Genomic DNA, 18,285 nt, shown 5'->3' with positions numbered 1-18,285 from the left:
ACAAGCTATAAGATGATTTGCAGGTTGCATAATTCCATTTCCATTTCATAATTTGTTATCACAGTCAGTGAGAACAGCTTGATGTCAGGTTCTAAACTTTTTAGGATGCTATGATTATGTTCCCCGGATGAATCCCTTCTTCATCCTGGGAACAATGCGTGTATAATTTTTCATAGATTGTCGGTTATGAATGCAACCAATGTCTTTTCCTTTTACACTTTCAGTAGGCTATGGATACTCTACATCTCAAATGGCACTTTAGTGGTTTCTCGGGACCTCTGAAAATGAAATCAGACCACCAAACTTCTAAAAGTTTATATTTTGACGGTTCCATCGGAGAACTGTGTCGAAAAAAATGTTTCCTTTCATTGGTAGGCCACGATACATTTTTTTTTTCGGGTCATCAAAATTCGAATTGAACGTTTTTGTAAGCGATCCGAACAGGACACCAATAATAAATGAATAAATAAAACTCAAGTTTGTCTCGGAATTAACTTGTGAAAACTCAATTGATTCCATTAACAGGGAACGCGGGATATTGCGATGAATCATGGTAGTCAATGAGATACGTTGTATGACCCGACGTTACTCTTTCAATATACGTTTACGCGTGAAAAAATAATGAATCTCTAATTCCACTGTATCAATTTTTTTTTATAGATCTCAGGAGCAAATCGAGAAAAGACAGGAATGCGCATTGGAAGCCAGTCAACAAAGGTAATGTTATTCTAATAAATATATCAACAAACGTGACCTGTTCTTTTTCGCATTGTGTGTGTGTGTGTGTGTGTGCATGTGTATTTGTGTTTTTGTTTTATTTTGTTTTGTGTTTGTTTGTTTTTTTGTAGGATGTGAAAACACGTAAGGCCTATATCGGCCTACATGACGCTTATTTTTATTCCGCGAATTTCTTATTAGTCAGAATGGAAGGCATTGTGTGAATATCATTTTACTCTGGTACATAAACTACGGGATGTGCAATTGAATCGTATATTAGTTGAAGAAAATGTCTACTCATGGAACCATGGTAATGATAAAATTATATATGAAAATGTTTCTGTTTTGTTCTTTATTACACAGGCAGATGTGTTCAACAAAATAACAAAACCAAAACCAAAAGCACTAAAAAAATTGGAGAGGTTCGGACATGCCGATTTTCTATTCCCGGCCACGAAGTATCGCCAGAGACAAGTCGCTTTATCCATCTGTCTTTCTCCTGAAAAGTTTCTTCCTCCACCTCTCCGAAGTTCGGCTGAGCCCCTTCACAGCCTGAACGTTCCTGGCGAAAACCATGCCCAGCCCTCATTCCATCTGGCCCGCTGCTACCACTGCCCACCTGTCTAAAGAGTTGAACATTGGGGAACGACGTTGATGGCATCACAGCGAGTATCCACGGTGGTTGTTCAAACTGTGTGAACAGTTCCTTTGGTAATCCACTCTGCTGTGGAATCGGCAGTAGACTATATCATGGTGTACTATTAGGCCGTAATTTTTTTTTTTTTTTTAAATACAGTGTACTGTACATTGTTCTAAGTTTTGCACACAACTATATCCCCACAAACACAAGAGCCACTATTAGGGTTCGCGCGTATGCCAAAAAGCGGGATACAAATCTCGAGATTTACATGACCATCGTAATCTCGAGATTTTTGCAAATGTGCACACAAAATCCCACTAATTTGCGCGATCAGCATCGCGACGGTACCCCCAACAAATCTTGCACTTGATTTCTGAAATAGTGCGCTGATTTGCTCCCGGTGACCGTGTAAACGGGTGACCGAAAATATTTTACTCATCTCCAGATTTTATATTCCATCATTCAAACGAGCATCACAATAATGGGTAAATGACAACATCACACTACTGTGTGGCAGCTGCGTAAATATTGTCGGTACATGCAAACGCGTGAAGAGGGGGAAAAGTCTCGAGATTTGGAGTTCAATCGTCATCCTGGGTCGTCATCCCGCTATGTTGTTATACGTGTGGATCCGGCTAATGGCGCGTAGATATTGTACATACTGGAAAGATAGTAAACACAATATCAAGACATGCATGATCATGAATGCGAACGATCCGGGTGAACAAGCGCATGTTGTATCATTGTACTGATAGGGTATTATGAAGGAAATTGTACGTACAAGGTCCACGAGTGTTACTTTAGTAGCCGCGTTTGTACGTACCATAATAGCGGGTTACCAAGCTCCCCGAAACTCGAGTTTTGATTTTGTTTTGTTTTATTTGTTTTCTTTGTTTTTGTTGAAACCGTTAATCGACACTCTCCAAATAAATTGGTTAGTAGAGTATACTTTGCGCTCGGAAACTAGAGTTTGTTGGGCTTTTTGTCTGTTTCTTTATTTGTCTGTTTTTATTTTTGCAGCCTTTCTCCCTTACAGAAATACTAGTAACTCGCTAATTGCCTATCGCCGTTGTGGCGTGCGCTATTATGAATGATGGGATATGAAAGATTCGAGTTTTTGTGGTCGACCGTTCACACGTATCTGCGGGACAAAGATTAGCGCGCTAATGACAGCAAGATTTCTTGGGTTTAGCATTGCGCTGCTGACCGCGCTTTGTTGGGTTTTTGTCCACTCGTGCAAAGAACTCAGTTTACTAGCGGGTTACAAATTTCTCGTTTTGTTACCCAGTAGTTTTTATACGTGTGAATCCCCCTATAGGCGTGTATAGATGGGTAATGAATGCCAGCGCGTTTTCACTTATTTTCATGTTTATTTAGGCTGTATGTTTGTTTATTATTGCCCTTGTCATATTCAACAAAACAACAAATTACGATACAAAATAATGATATTATACTCGGTATACATTACGCAACAGTCACTCCAAAGATATTACCCTGAATGCCCATCCCCCGTCACATGGACGTAGGGCCTAATTTACACTGTACAGTGACGTTCAAACAGTAAAAACATTGACTCAACGATCAATCATTAGTTCACACATTGTATACACACATGTTTACATGTATGCTGGTTAATTTCTTTGGTAGTGCAATACGCTGTACAGGCCTGCTGGTAAATTCCCACAAGATGTTCGTAATCTGTCCTTTTTAGTACCTCGGATAAGCTTGATTTTCAGATATTTCCTTTTTTATGTCGAAGGTATATTTTCTCTCTTCCTTTTCTCATATTATCCCTGTGAATTATCCCTGGATGAATTTTCTTTGCAAATATGTGGCTCGACCGTAAGTTTCTTATAGATAATCTATTACATCGGTAAGTATGTAAATTTTGCTATTAACAAACCGGCAATGTTCGCACCTCTTTAAAATAATGGCAGAGAGAAGTTTAAATTTGCGCTTTCAAGCACAGCAATATGCTTGACGTGGAATTATTAGAGGTGATATATTGAATACGACTGGGAAGAACACTGTCGAACCGAAGATAATGATAATTCACATTTTACTGCTCAGTATTATCAGTGTAATTCATTTTTGTATAATATTCACATTATTAGTATTATGTCTCGCCATCGTTGTTGATCCTGTTACAGGTCATTGGTCATTGGTGTTTTTTGTTTTTGTATGTGTGCTATATGCCTATATCTCGCGAATCGTGAAGAGGCTAATGGCTGGGAGCCAAATGATATCAGATAATTATTGTCGATAGCATTAGCACTAACTGGAACGGATTCCACGTACTCTGGCGTTATGAGCATCGTCAAAATAATCTTGACAAAACATATTTTCTCCTCAATCAAAACAGAGGTTCTCAGGAGGTTTGTAATGACAACTTATATAGAGAATGAAATTATATGTGATGATGATAATAGTACAGTATTCATGATAATCATTACAATGGTATAAAAAAACGGTAACAACAAAGGCAACAATTTCAAGCGGCAATACCAATTTCAGGAGTTAGCTGTTTTGTTTAGATATAACTTCGATTTTTTTTAATACCACGAACTGCGTGTTTGTGATTGATGAAAAAAAAAGTTAAGTGCATTAATTACTTCACGCAACCACATTGGCCTCATTAGCTGTTGTACGAGTTGATAAGAATAGTCACAGAAATATTCATTTTCAAAAGTGATTGAGACTTCGTCTTGTAATTGTACTTACATTTCCCTTGAAATGTTGGTATTTACGGTCCGATATCACCATCTCCGGTTCTGTCCGAGGTCATAATGTGCAGTAATCGTGGATACTGGTTAGCTCGGTTAGCTTCAAGAGGGATAATTTTAAAGCGAGATGCCGATCCAGAGCACTTGCAAGATATACTTACTTTATACACTTACTTTATACACTGACGAGAAACTAACTGTAAACAATCGAGGGAACTTGATTAACCACAACTGAAATGCTCTTCCAGGGAATATAAAGCATATGAAAATATACAAGGGTTCACCTTCAAGATCAACTCTTCTTGTTTTGTTCTAATTTATTTATTTTGTAATTCAATTATTTTTTAGTGTCTTTTTATTGCACTTCATTGTACTTGAATGATGGTGAATAAAACTAGACTGAACTAAACTAGAACCGAGTTTGTAATCCTTGACAAGATCAACCTTGTTTCGTTATGTTCGTCAAGTTCACAGCTTTGTCGACCTCATGTTTCAGCAAGGAACTGTGAACGGAAAGATATCCCCTCCCTCTCTCTCTCCCTCCCTATCTCTCTCTCTCTCTCTCTCTTTCTGACCTTAGTTTTAGGCTTACCGTGTTGTTTTGTTTCAGTTTTTACATCAGAATTGTCGGAAAAGATTTGAATGTAATCCATGGTCGGGGAGGTGTGCTGCCGCACATTTTCAGCCCTCGTCTTACTGCATCCGATTGACAAATTGCCTTTTATACATCGACGTTTATAAGCATTAGAAATCTGATCAGTGTTTTTGAAGTATCTTTGACAAAATAAATCATGGATGTACATAATCGAGAAGAATTCAAACCTACGACCTCCTGATCTCCGGATTTTCAGGAATATATTGACATCTTATTCCTACACAAAATTTTGGTACACTGTCTTTTACATCTATGTATCTGTGTATGCCCGAAATGAGTTGGATGTGATGTATACAATTTCTATAAAATGATACATGTATCTATAGTTCACACCAATGTCTCATCTGTATTATGGTTTGCGAATTGTCTCCATGTTGATACTTAATAGTTTTCCCCTCCAAAATAGCCCAAAAGAGTCTTGCTATTTAATTTAAAGAGAATTGCTGCAGTCTGTAGGCCTATCGTTATATTTTTATACTGTGTGAAAATTATTTACCATAATACACGCATTTTTTTAAATATTACAATGTTATTGTATATAAGATCAACAGATTTATCATTATTTATTATAAGGCTTGTTTCTTATACTACTTACCTTTCCGCATCAAACAAGATACATTGTTTAGCACAGTCAGAATTGTGATTGAAAAAAAAAATTATGTGGTGTGGTTTACGTAGGTACATGTATACAAGTATTTATTATATATACAGATATATATGTATATGTATCATATATATATATTTTATATATATATATATATATATATATATATATATATATATATATAATAGTAAAAGAATTAGTAGAAGAAAAACGCCGTAAAAAATAAATCATAGACCTTGAAGATCTTAAAAACGGAGCATAGCTCTCAAATACTGAAAGGCAAGGTCACACTCTTCATCAGTTCAAGAGTGTGACCTTGCCTTTCAGTATTTGAGAGCTATGCTCCGTTATTAAGATCTTCAAGATCTATGATTTTTTTTTTTTTACGGCGTTCTTCTTCTACTAATTCTTTTACTTATCATCATCAAGATGCCGAGCAGACCAATTTTCGTATTACATTTTTGTACACACACATATATATATATATATATATATATATATATATATACATATTGGCCTCTTGTTATTACTATTTCTATTTCTGTTCAAATGCATGCAAATTGGCTGCTATTTTGCTTTTATGTTTATGTCTCATCAAGCCCTTGAAAAAGGCTGGTGAAACAGCCGAAAGCTTGAGGAATAAAGGCAAGACTGAACATCACTGCAACGTCTATACTGCAAGTTTTCCTTCCGTCACACTCACACACACACACACACACACACACACACACACATATATATATATATATATATATATATATATATACGTAAAACTGTCTCGAAATTACTCAAATTTCCAGTTCTATTCTGAAGAATGGGAAAAGACACGCGAATACAAGCGGTGTTCAAAATTTACAACAAATACACATGTACACACATCTATGAACACTGTCAAACACTGTACAGTTTGTGATATGATGGTCACTGCATGTTATAGATTTTGCTTGTGGAGATAGATTGACAAGAGTTTTTGCTTGACGGCATCGTCTTCCATACGGTTACAGCTCGTTATTCCGAAGGTTCGTTATTCCGAAGGCTCGTTATTCCGAGGCTCTTCAGTCCGAAGTTTCGTTATTCCGAAGGTTCGTTATTCCGAATTCCATTTTCGGATTAACAAAATCTTCGGAATAGCGAACCTTTTGAATAACGCTACAAAAATGTTCGGATTAACGAACCCTTTTTCATTTTCAGATTAACCAACTTCTAGGTATAGGGAATTTGTGTGTTTCGGATTAAGGAACCTTCGGAATAACGAACCTTCGGAATAAAGAACCTTCGGAATAACGAACAGCACCCTTCCATGTACAGCCAAGATTTCAACCTGCAGATGAGCCAAGACACTTTGTTTCATACGTGAGTATATAGGTATCATAAAAAGCTGTCATTGATTTGAAATTGTAACACGACATTTCCATATAGAATAATGTAAACCTAAATATAGAATCAAATAAAATGTCTTTCAGGGTGTCTTACTAAAAATTGTTCGATTAAAACATTGCTGATTTCTCCGTACCGAAACTTTTATGGATCATCACATCGCCTCCAATGTATACGTTGTTTATAACAAACGCTCAGTAAGATTTGTGTAACTCCATTCTTTTCGAGTTTTGCAGTCGAATTTCACTGTGGGGTGTTTGAGAGATGTACATCATGATAACTGCTAGGGAGTTGAATGTTCCAGCATGATCCTGCCGAATTTACTTGTATTATAGGTATACATGTACATCGGAGCTCTATTGTAGCTCGATCCACTAAACATGGGCAAGTCAGTTTGCATGCTATGCACAGTGAAATCAGTGAAATTTCGGCCACTATAATTATACCGAACAAAACATACGATCCCATCGCTGACAAAAACCTGACAATTGATATTATATATAGCATTCTATATCACTAGAAGTTTCCATGAAGTATAATACAACATAAATATGTAATCAAGTCACTGCCAGGGGGTCTTACCAAAAACAATTCTGAGTAAAATATTTTTGATTCAATGATTCATCACATCGCGTTCGGTACGTGTTTACTTATTTTGTTTACACGCGCTAAGCAGAATAAAGCAGAATGAACCAATTGTCAAGCAGGTAAGTCATATTATTCATGACGTGATTGACAATACAGACTTTGCCACAATAGTTTCGTAACGGTAGATTAACACAAAATCTATAATCATCGTTTGATGATAAGAAACTAAGTGTTGTCTTTATTATATTCCATGAATACTTCACGTATAAAACGTTGTGATACTATAATAATTATACTTACGATACCTGCCCGTAAAAAAAAATGGATCATTCACGTAAACAAATCCCCGCTCTTATTTTTTTTTTCGGCAGTTGTAACGGGGAAGTGACTGTATGTGTATCAGACACAGCTATTAAAAAAAAAGATGATTTCATTCATGCAAACGTGTATTATTACTATTAAATTTTTGTCGCATGATTTCGGACATGAATTTCATACAGTTCAGAAGCAGCAGTGAGATTGAAATATTAACATACCTATAGAGATGACCCTTGGTTGCTAAACATACCGATTTGGCCGCTGTCCAAATCAAGGAACCAGCCAATAAATGGTATATATTTTCCTTCTCTAATTCAATTCAATGTATTAATTTCTTTATTTCCATCTTTGAAAAGACATGATTAAGAAAAAACTTTGAATTTCAGAAACTCAAGTCCTACAGGCCTACCGGTAATTGCAGTGTCGTTGATTTTCAATTGACAATTACAAATGTATGTCGCATAACTCACATTATTATCAAACATAACTCTCTAAAAAAAAAAGATCGAGTGAAAATATTCACTCTCGAAGGAGTGAATACAAAAAAAAAGAGTGAATTTAGAGTGAAATTGGAGTGAATTTCGATTGAACATGTTCATTTTCACTCATTTTGGAGTGACCGCAGGGATCACTCGAAGATTTTGGACTTTGCCACAATAGTTCCGTAACAGTAAATTAACACAAAATCTATAACCATCGTTTGATGATAGGAAACCAAGTGTTGTCTTTATCATATTCTATAAATACTTCACGTATACGTTGTGATACCAAGGAGGTACTACGTACGATACCTGCCCGTAATATGGGTCATTCACGTAAACAAAAATCTCGGCCTCGAATTATACGATTGGTAAACAAAAGCTATCATTGATTTGAAATTGTAACACGACATTTCCATAAAGAATAATTAATAAACCTAAATAAAATGTCTTTCAGGGGGTCTTACTAAAAATTATTTTATTAAAACATTGTTGATTCCTCCGTACCGAAACTTGTGTATGGTTCTATCACATCGCCTCCAACGTATACATTGTTTATAACAATATAACGCTCAGTAAGACTCAATTGGCGCTTTCACATCAGCCCGATGTTTCGAAATAGCGCGCTATCTTCTGACTTGGGAAATTAAAAAATATCTCGAGCTTGCATTTTTATCTGGCTGATGTGAAAACGCCTATTGTGAACCATATAAGCATTATAACTCCATTCTGTCAATATCGCCGGTGGAGCTCTATTGTAGCTCGATCCATGGCATGGGCAAGTCAGTTTGTATGCTATGCACAGTGAAATCAGTGAAATCTCGACCACTATAATTATACTGAACAAAACATACGATCCCATCGGTGACAAAAACCCGACAATTGATAGTACAAGTATATATGAGAAGTTTCCATGAAGTATAATCAAGTCACTGCCAGGGGGTCTTACTTAAAATAATTCTGATTAAAATGTTTTTGATTCAAAATGATTCATCACATCGCGTTCGGTACGTGTTTACTTATTTTGTTTACACGCGCTAAGCAGAATAAAGCAGAATGAACCATTTGTCAAGCAAGTAAGTCGTATTATTCATGACGCGATTGACAATACAGACTTTGCCACAATAGTTCCGTAACAGTAAATTAACACTAAATCTATAATCATCGTTTGATGATAAGAAACAAAGTATTGTCTCTATTATATTCTATAAATACTTCACGTACAAAACGTTGTGATACCAAGGAAGTACTCGTGATACCTGCCCGTAATATGGGTCATTCACGTAAACAAATCTCTGCTCGTTAGCTTTTTTTTCGGCAGTTGTAACGGGAAGTGACTGTATATGCGGTGAATTTTGATTAAAAAATGATAATAAATGACCGGACGATAGATTGCCTGAATTTCACCCCAGCATTTTTTTTTTTTTTTGGGGGGGGGGGGGGGGGGGGGCTGTAACTTCACAATTAATTTCTATAAAAATGTAGTGTCTATACTAATGTATTTTGGCTCATTTGGAGGTTGAAATCTTGATGCAAACTTCTTTCGTTTCATGTGTGTGAAGCTGCAGCCTGCAATAGGGGTAGCGTTTCAAATATTGGCGTCGTCTATCTGTTTGGATACTTTCTGAAATGTCTGTTGACACACACACACACACACAAAAAATAGGAAGTTACCGATCGAGTTTTTTTCCTACTTTTGGGAATTGTGAGGGTGGCTAGTCGCGATTATTCAAAAGTGCCTCACATGCGCTGATCAAGCCTGTGTCAAGACAGTCACTAACATATCTCTGAGCTGGCGGTTTGAACATCAAAAATTCAATCGAAATCCATCTAGGATCTTTTTTCTGTGTGTGTGTAGTAGCTAGTACACGTGTGTCTAGTCTTCAAACTTTCATGTTCGAGATGATAAAATCGTTGATGCCGGTGGTTCTCAAATACAGACATACGTGAAATATCTACAGTCGGTGCCATAATCATTCAATTACAGTACTTTCTTCGGACTCACAAAGTTTAGTACCCAATGGCACAACCTTGGATACATAGTATTCAATGGATGGAGCTGTACATTACTAGACATTCGGATTATTTCCATAACCAGGTAGGTAGGGATACTGGTATCGGCGACCCAACACGTTCAATGGGGTTACGATACCGGTGTGTGTTCCACCGTACACCAAATGAAGCAAGTGGCTGGGCATTGGGTATTGTGTGTGTTTCTCTGGTGTGTGTAGGCCTGTACGGCGAGAGTTGGGTGAAGGGGAGAAAGATTCTGCCGAGAGTCCTTGGGGAGCTCGCAGAGTGATAGGAAAGCCTAAAAATAGATGTGTTTCGGTCAAGGGGTCAGGAGGGCCTGTCGCTTGGTGGAATGGAAGGCGTGAAAGGTGGCTGGAGTTTGGCTCGCAAAACGCAGAGACAGTATCGTATTGCAATGGAAACGGCAGGTGGCGCTCTGTATGTAACGGTCATCCTGATAGATGTTGGAAAGATTTTGCCTTCTTGCAGCAAATTACTATGTACTAAATTCGTAATTTTCTCATCTATTTTACCCTGTAATGTGAAACGAACCATCGTGGATGTTGATACTATCCTTCCTCAACACAATTTCATCAAGTATTCTGCAAATAATAGCAAATAACATTCTGATACGCCACATAAACAGGAACAGGACCATCCCTATGCTGAAATTACACTTTTTCATGATACCTTGGAGATTTATACAATGCATGAACTTAAAGGCTCAAAGGTCAAGTGAAAAATCCTAAAATTCCTGAATTCCTGCTGTCTTCCGAACAAAATAGCCATACATCTAATGTATTTTGTACATTAGACCTACTTCAAGGAAAGTAAATACTTGACACATTAATTTTGTGCCAATTATGTGAAACTGTTGTCACACATTGTCAAGACTGTAATCTAGACCTATAGGGAGAACCATGCAGTATGGTGAAGACATACCAGTCCCCATAGCAATATTTCTAGAAATTTCTTTTAATAGACCTTTAATGAATTGTCTCTGTATCCTTCTTTGAATAAAGGGGTGTGATCTATTACTGTGAGCACCTAAACTGTGGGTGAGAAAATCTCCCCCCCCCCCTTTAAATGTGACAATGCACCTCAAAACAAACAAAAAGTCGCCAGACATGAATGTCTAGTTAAGACCATATTCTCAAAGAGCAGACTTTAAGCTTTAAAATGATGTATAACTCAACTCAAATGGACTCTCCTAACCTATCTAAATATTGGAAAGAAAGCACAAACTCAGGAAAAGTGTGAACCGAGAAAAGAGGCTTTGAAGTACAGTGTCTATTCAAGCGCTTAATCTTTACCAAACCGTGCTGGCTGTGCGATGAATGGGACAAAAAACAGGAAGTAAACCACCAGAGTAACAACAATAAAGGGATTATCAGATTATACTGAAATTAAGCATGCCTCATTAACACATTCTGTCCATAATTAATGCCGACTTTCAAAGCAGTAGCACTATCCTTTCAAAAGTTATTAGAGTTGAAAGTGAAGAGTGTGGACAAGGTTTTTCAGAAATGAAAAAGGGAATCTAAAGACACACCTAATCACACTATTCTACCAAAAATGTTCGAGATAAACTGCTAAAAAAACACACTTTCCTGCCCATTTTATGATACCAAATTTTAGCACAATGTAAAAGAAGACCCGCTCTTTCAGAAAATATGAAAAAGTCAAGTTCGGCTAGGTTGACCCATTTCACTTATTTCAAGTCCTCACGCAAAATCAGTGTGTGCGACTTTATGTTCGTTTTGAGGTGCATGGTCACAAATGGTGCAACCTCCCCCTTGAGTTATCCAACTACAATGATGTACTACTTGGTAACCCCTCCCATAAGTAGACTAACCCACTTGGTAACCCCTCCCATAAGTAGACCAACCCCAAGACAGCTGCCACATGGCCAGGTCGAGTCTCTACAAACGGTCACTGCCAGGTCACTTTGCCCCAGCTACACATTGGACCCAGCCACAGCAAGTTTCAAATTGTCTTCGCATCGCTCCCCAGGTAGGTAGGTGAGTTAACTGTTATTAGGCGATCCGAGTATCCTTCGGATCACCTTCTGTATCTGTACTGATTCTTTGTTATTTCTCCGCAAAAGTTGTGCAGAGGTTAGCTCAGAAAGTGCATTGCCTATCATTGTCAAACTTATACCATATGTATCGTGTCCCAAAGACGACAGATCTAGTTTGATTGTTTCATTATTGTATGCAATGATAGATATTACCAAAATGCTTTCATACTAAATGATAAGTGTGGAAATCCTAGAAAAATGTTGGAAAAAGTAAAATAAATCAGTTACACTACTTACTGCTGTACATGTACCTCTGAATAGAGACATCGGTTTCCAATCAACCTCTTAACTAAGTTGTTTTTAAGTGATACTGTAAAACGAGGAATTTTGGCGTGCACTTTAATTTCGCAATTTTCGCGAGCGCCAAGATTCGCCAAATTAAAATGCATGCGAAAGTCCTTGTGTACACTATATGCATTGAAAGCCAGTGGCACTTCGCAAAAATGTCATGCCACGAAAAAGGCTGTCGGCTCCAATTCGCGAAAAATTCATGCCGCAAATATATCATGTTTTACAGTAGTATGCAATGCTGGCTTATGACTTTGATATACTGTGGATAGGGTGGTCATTGCTGCTGTGTGCTGATGTATAAATGCATAGGCCTATATTTGGATGTGTTTGAATGTTAAAAGATCAGCAGTACAGTCTGAAGTCTTCCTTGGACATCATCATTTGCAATACTGAACATATGTGTAGGTAGAGCATACCAAGTAACGCAGGGCTGCCAACCTTGAGTGAGAGTTTGGCGTGAGACACTGAGGGAGCGCGAGTGGAGCGACCTCCTGGCTAGCGCCTGGCGGCCTGCTGTGCGGCCTTACGTACTACGTACACAGTCAGTGTATGTAAAGCGATGTAAAGCACACATCATAGCCATACATGTACTGTAATTTGCCCAAAGTACAAGCTACGCGCACGTGCTAGAAACCAATCGTAATCCAATAGCTCGTCTTTGCGCGCGAACCAAAAACAATTATTATTGGTTGAGCTTAACACCTGCGCGGGAAAATCTCGAAATTTTGGGCTTGGGCATATCGATATTCAGAATATCAGAGAATTTAGAGATATATTTATTTTTGTAGCCATGTAGGCCTACATTCCATTCTGGGGGTTTATCATGAGATTTCGTTTATCAGAAAGAGACAGTCAAAATTGGTTGAATTGCATGAGTCTCACGCTCAATGCGTGAGAGTTGGCAGCCCTGAAGTAACGGGCAGTTTGAAGATCAAGTTCAGGTATCCACTTTAAATCTTAATACCCATGCTTATCCATGGCCATAGAGAGAGACAGTTTAGGGATTTAGACCTACTTTTGATGTCCCATTATGGGGGTGATTTCATGATTGTATGTGATGATTGATATGTCCACAAGAGGCAGTTAACTATCATGCACTGATGTATAAATACAGTTATCATTTATGTTACAAAGTGTTATTAGAAGATGTCAAATCTGATAATTGTTACAGGGTCTAAGATCAGACTAATGGGATACAGCAGAAAGGAACATTTTACAGTACTCTCCGCTTTGATAATCAGTTACAGTGTCGGCCGGAGCATTTCGTGCCCAATCAAGCTGAGCACTCATGTCTATTCTCTTTTTATGTCATAAAAATCAAATTGAGTACCCTGGTACCTGATTACGCAGAGACTACTGTATCAGCCAACTCCCCTAGAACTTGTTCAGCCCCTCCCCCTAACACCCTCCCCCCCCCCCCCCCCCCAGGTTGGGTAGACAAGAACTCCCTTGAGGGGAGCCAGATTGACCCAGGGTCAGGGAGGTCATTCTCTTGGTCTTTGTTGCACTCCATTTGCCAGGAAGTGTAGAGCCAGCCTTCTCTCCCTCTCCTGCCTCACTTTCCAGGTTTATTTTGTGCTTCTCTAGCGTTACTGTAAAACATGATATATTCGCCGCATGAATTTTTCGCGAATTGGAGCAGACGGCCTTTTTTGCGGCATGAAATTTTCGTAACCTGCCACTGGCATTCAATGCATGTAATGTAGACAAGAACTTTCACATGCATTTTAATTTCGCGAATCTTGGCGCTTGCGAAATTCGCGAATCTTGGCGCTCGCGAAATTCGCGAAATTGAATTGCACGCGAACATTCCTCGTTTTACAGTATTCTGTGCCATGCAAAAGAGAGTCAAACCATGGACTTGTCTGTACAACAGACGGTCAAACCATAATCTGGGGTTTATGTTGCACTGCTCTGACTTGTAAAACTGGAATAATTGCGAAAGTTATTTTATGATAATGAGTCGGATTGAAAGACCATATTATCAAATTATCAAATTATCATTTCATAAATGAATATATTGTATATTATTTATCCACACTCTCAAAAGTTTGATACGATCAAAATTAAAAGTGTAGACCATCTAACATTTGACTTTCATGAAAGGCCTACTTATTTTTAGAAAGATTCATGATGATCATGGAAAAAAAATGTGTTTCAATAATCTTGTTGTGCGTTCACACCTGTGGTCAAACACAGTTCAATATTGCTGTGGTATGTTACAACATTTGTGATCCAATATTTGGTCAATGTGAACATCTACTTCTAAGAGATTATAGTGATCAATAAACACGCTTCTGCCCCACAGCCTGACTAATGATTCTGTTGGGAAACATTGTGTGCGTACCAGTTTTGCCCGCCTTTTTCCCGCCTTTTGCCCGCCTTTTTGCAGGAAGCCCGTAGTCTGACCAATACTTCTGTCGTGCCATATCATTTCCATACTACACCATTTTTGTCTCCTTTTCTTGCTGTTAGTCATTAAGGTCCACAAAGGACTAAATTTAGATGCCATGTACAGATATAAACATCTACCATTATGATCTATCTACTTTTGTCATATTTCAGATCATGATCTTCCCATTGGTTGATTCCGCAATAAAATTGCAGACTTTTCGCCGGTGGCGGAAGATGCTGGACCGTACGAGGGAGATCACCAGGAGGAAGTTGGCTGAGTATTGCAACCACCGCCACCGCTACCTCCGTAGCCGTAGCAGTGCCAAAAATTGTCGTTGTCGTGGAATATGGACTGATGAGCACGTCTGCAGGAAGGAATGGGTGTCATTTTCACCCTTCAGGAAGCAGTAAACATTGTGGTCAATCAACTGTAAACGAAGGATCTTTAAGCTCCTCGGTTAACCAAAGGCTCTTTTAAGAACTACCACACATGCTGTATACAAGAAAACACATATGCAGTGTACAAGGAAAACAGAAAAATGGTATACCGGTACTCTCAGGGATGCAATGATTTGAGGGTAAGATGTAATGATATACAAATAATACACAGGTGAGAGTGCGTTAGTGGAGATGTAGCGCACTCGAGGGTATTTACAATCTGTGAAACATGCCAGAGGCGAAGCCAAGTGCATGTTGCACTACATTGTAAATGCCCGAGAGTGAGCTGCATCTCCACTAACGTCACAAACTCAAACCTGTGTATTATTTGATTTATAAAATGGGTCGAAAACTAACAGCATTTTTCATACATGTACCTTTGTGGATCAATACCAGTCAGCTACATGTAGCACTCACTCAAAAGTCAAGATGTCCGAAGATGTTCGTCCCAAACATTTACACACGTCGCACTCGGAAATCCCGCACATATAAATACTGTACGTATATGAATATACATAGGCCACATGTTATGCACAAGAAAGGCTTGCTGGCAGCCCGAACTAGAAGTTGTTTACAGGATTGACAGTGCGTATAGTAGCGCGCGACGCACTTGTAACAACTGATTGAGTGTGCACTGCTAGTGTAAACATTGTGACGTCAGTGACTTTACACTTTTTTGCACGGCGCCGTGCATTAGTAAGAAAATCTTGCACGCACACGTGACTCATTTCAACGCTTCCAATTGGCTACATTCTTGAACCCATTTAATAATAGGTGCTATTTTACCATGTAAGAATTCCCCAGTAGTAATTATTGCAGAATATAAAATGCTGTGGGTTTGCATTCTTAATCAACTAGTCATCTGGTCTTGTATGTATCTATTCATTCGTTGATACCATCATCTGCTCATAATGGGTCACATCGTTGATTTAATTTGTGCAATGTAGTTCATCACTTACTTTTCTTTTACAGTTTTCGAGATATTATCTATCAGCTAAAATGTCGCTCACTATTTTAAGCTCAGCAGCGTACGACTGGGGGAGCAGATGACCTAGTGAAAAATGGCCCCCCTCACTCACTTATCGCTCGCTATCGTAAATTCTATGCACAGCGCTTGGGCAAACCATAACATCATAATATTGAATGGCGTTTTAATAGACAGACCATAACATCATGACATTGAACAGCATGTAGGCAAACCTTAAACCATAATATCAACCATGACATCATCATTATATTGCACAATGTTTAGGCCAACCTTGATTTGTTATAACATTGCACCAACTATGTGTCAAATTTAGATGATGTCATTATATATGTTTTGTCATGTGTGAAAATTGATGATGTAAGTCATGATATCTTGCGAAAGACATGATTGAGCACTAAATCTCTATGTCTATCCCTCATCTACTCTCAGTGAATATAATAATGAGCTGATTTTGATTATCATTTTAAACTGTATTTCACAAATGAATACTTCCATCCTTTCAAAATGGTTCAATACATGACAAAGAGATAGCCTTGGCCTATGTGTAAAAAGGCTCACAAATTCAATCCTGCTGTGTACAGTACCTTTCAAGAACACATACAAATGTACATGTACAAAATGCAGAGAGATTTTCAGAAGAAAAATAATATCTTCCGGGGCATACTTTATGAAATATCGAACATAAAATTATTCATGAAATCACCGCGATCCCGTCAGGTGACAACTGCTTAGATACCCGGTATATACATGTAGTGCCTGCATCAGGTTGTAACATTGTAAGACTAGTCTGAATTTGCTTTTTTTTTTACTGTTTATAATGATGTTTTTGAGTGGCATATTACTAGTACGTTTTTGAGTGATCCACATGTTACAAGCTATGCTTTTTAGTGGATCACTCTTTTTTCTTCCTTTTCGGTCAACCTTTCAAGTCATGCATTGATGTTCTTAGTTATTCTGCTTTGTTTCACATTTGATATCGTATACAGTTTGCGATTCATATTGGGTTGTATATTTTCTTTTTCAAACTGATCAAATGATGTGATTGTGTAATGCATACTACTCTGTATTTACAAATGTAGTTGTACTTTTTGTTGGATGTTGGATGGAAGATGGAAAATAAATGAAACTGAAGTGATCTGAACTACATAATGCATGTTACTGTACTTGTGTCGATGTGCAGAAAGTGTACCAAATGCATTTTATACCATGTGATATGGTCATTGTCATTTTACACTATTTTTTTACAAACAACGAATTTCATTCTGTCAGAATGGTTTAATACATGAGGAAGAGGTAGGTGTAAAAAGGGTTACAAATTTAACCCTACACCCTACCCTTCTCTTCATTTCTTGAAACGTGTACCAGTGATGTGAAAGTTTGCTTTAAAAAAAACAACCCCAACAATGTAAGGTGATTCTTTTGTTTTTCCCCTCCGTCAGTTGAAGGTGACTGTAGCCGGACTGTTTGGCAAGGACCCAGTGGTCTGCAGTCGCAACGTCACCATCGTTCCAGACAAATCGCTGGAAGAGGCCGCTGCAGAGGTGAAGTAAATGTTTAATATTGCAAGTGTATGATGTCATTCTCAACTGCATCCTTTTTTTCTCTCTCTTTTTCTTTCTTTTTATGATATTCCTAATGTCTTCTCTAAAACCCTTAGTGCAATGTCATTCCATACTTTAGATCAACTTAGATGAAAAGAGGGAAATCAGGGAAACAAAATGAAAGAAGTTGCAATAAAATTTGGACTTGAAGTTCCAAGAAAGTGAAAGGGGAAATTGAAGGTTTGAGTGTTTGTCCATTAGAATATTACTCACAACCAGATATGCAAATTAGATGAATCAATGATGTCATCACCTCAGAAGTATGATCTGAACACAAATATTCATTTCATTTCCCTTTTAGAAATAGAATTAATACAGACATTGTGTATCCGTGACATGATGTTGTTGTAAATAGATATGCGGGTTTTACTTTAAAAGT

The 18,285-nt window shown here is 37.9% G+C and overlaps 1 protein-coding gene across 1 annotated transcript in view; it reads left to right on the top strand.

The window, feature by feature from the left end:
- Positions 1-18,285, top strand: part of LOC139713206 (Parkinson disease protein 7-like) — a 31,300-nt gene that overhangs the window by 5,106 nt on the left and 7,909 nt on the right. The window contains exon 2 of the mRNA XM_071624957.1: positions 17,745-17,846. Within this exon, the coding sequence (XP_071481058.1) occupies positions 17,745-17,846 (102 nt within the window). The remainder of the gene's footprint in view (positions 1-17,744; positions 17,847-18,285) is intronic.

The sequence above is a fragment of the Diadema antillarum genome, unplaced genomic scaffold (genome assembly GCF_040938485.1).
Source record: "Diadema antillarum isolate AM-2024a unplaced genomic scaffold, OU_Dant_1.0 scf00000043, whole genome shotgun sequence".
Taxonomy (NCBI): domain Eukaryota; kingdom Metazoa; phylum Echinodermata; class Echinoidea; order Diadematoida; family Diadematidae; genus Diadema; species Diadema antillarum.
The sequence above is the reverse complement of the archived record's forward strand: the minus strand, read 5'-3'. Positions and strand labels throughout refer to the sequence as shown.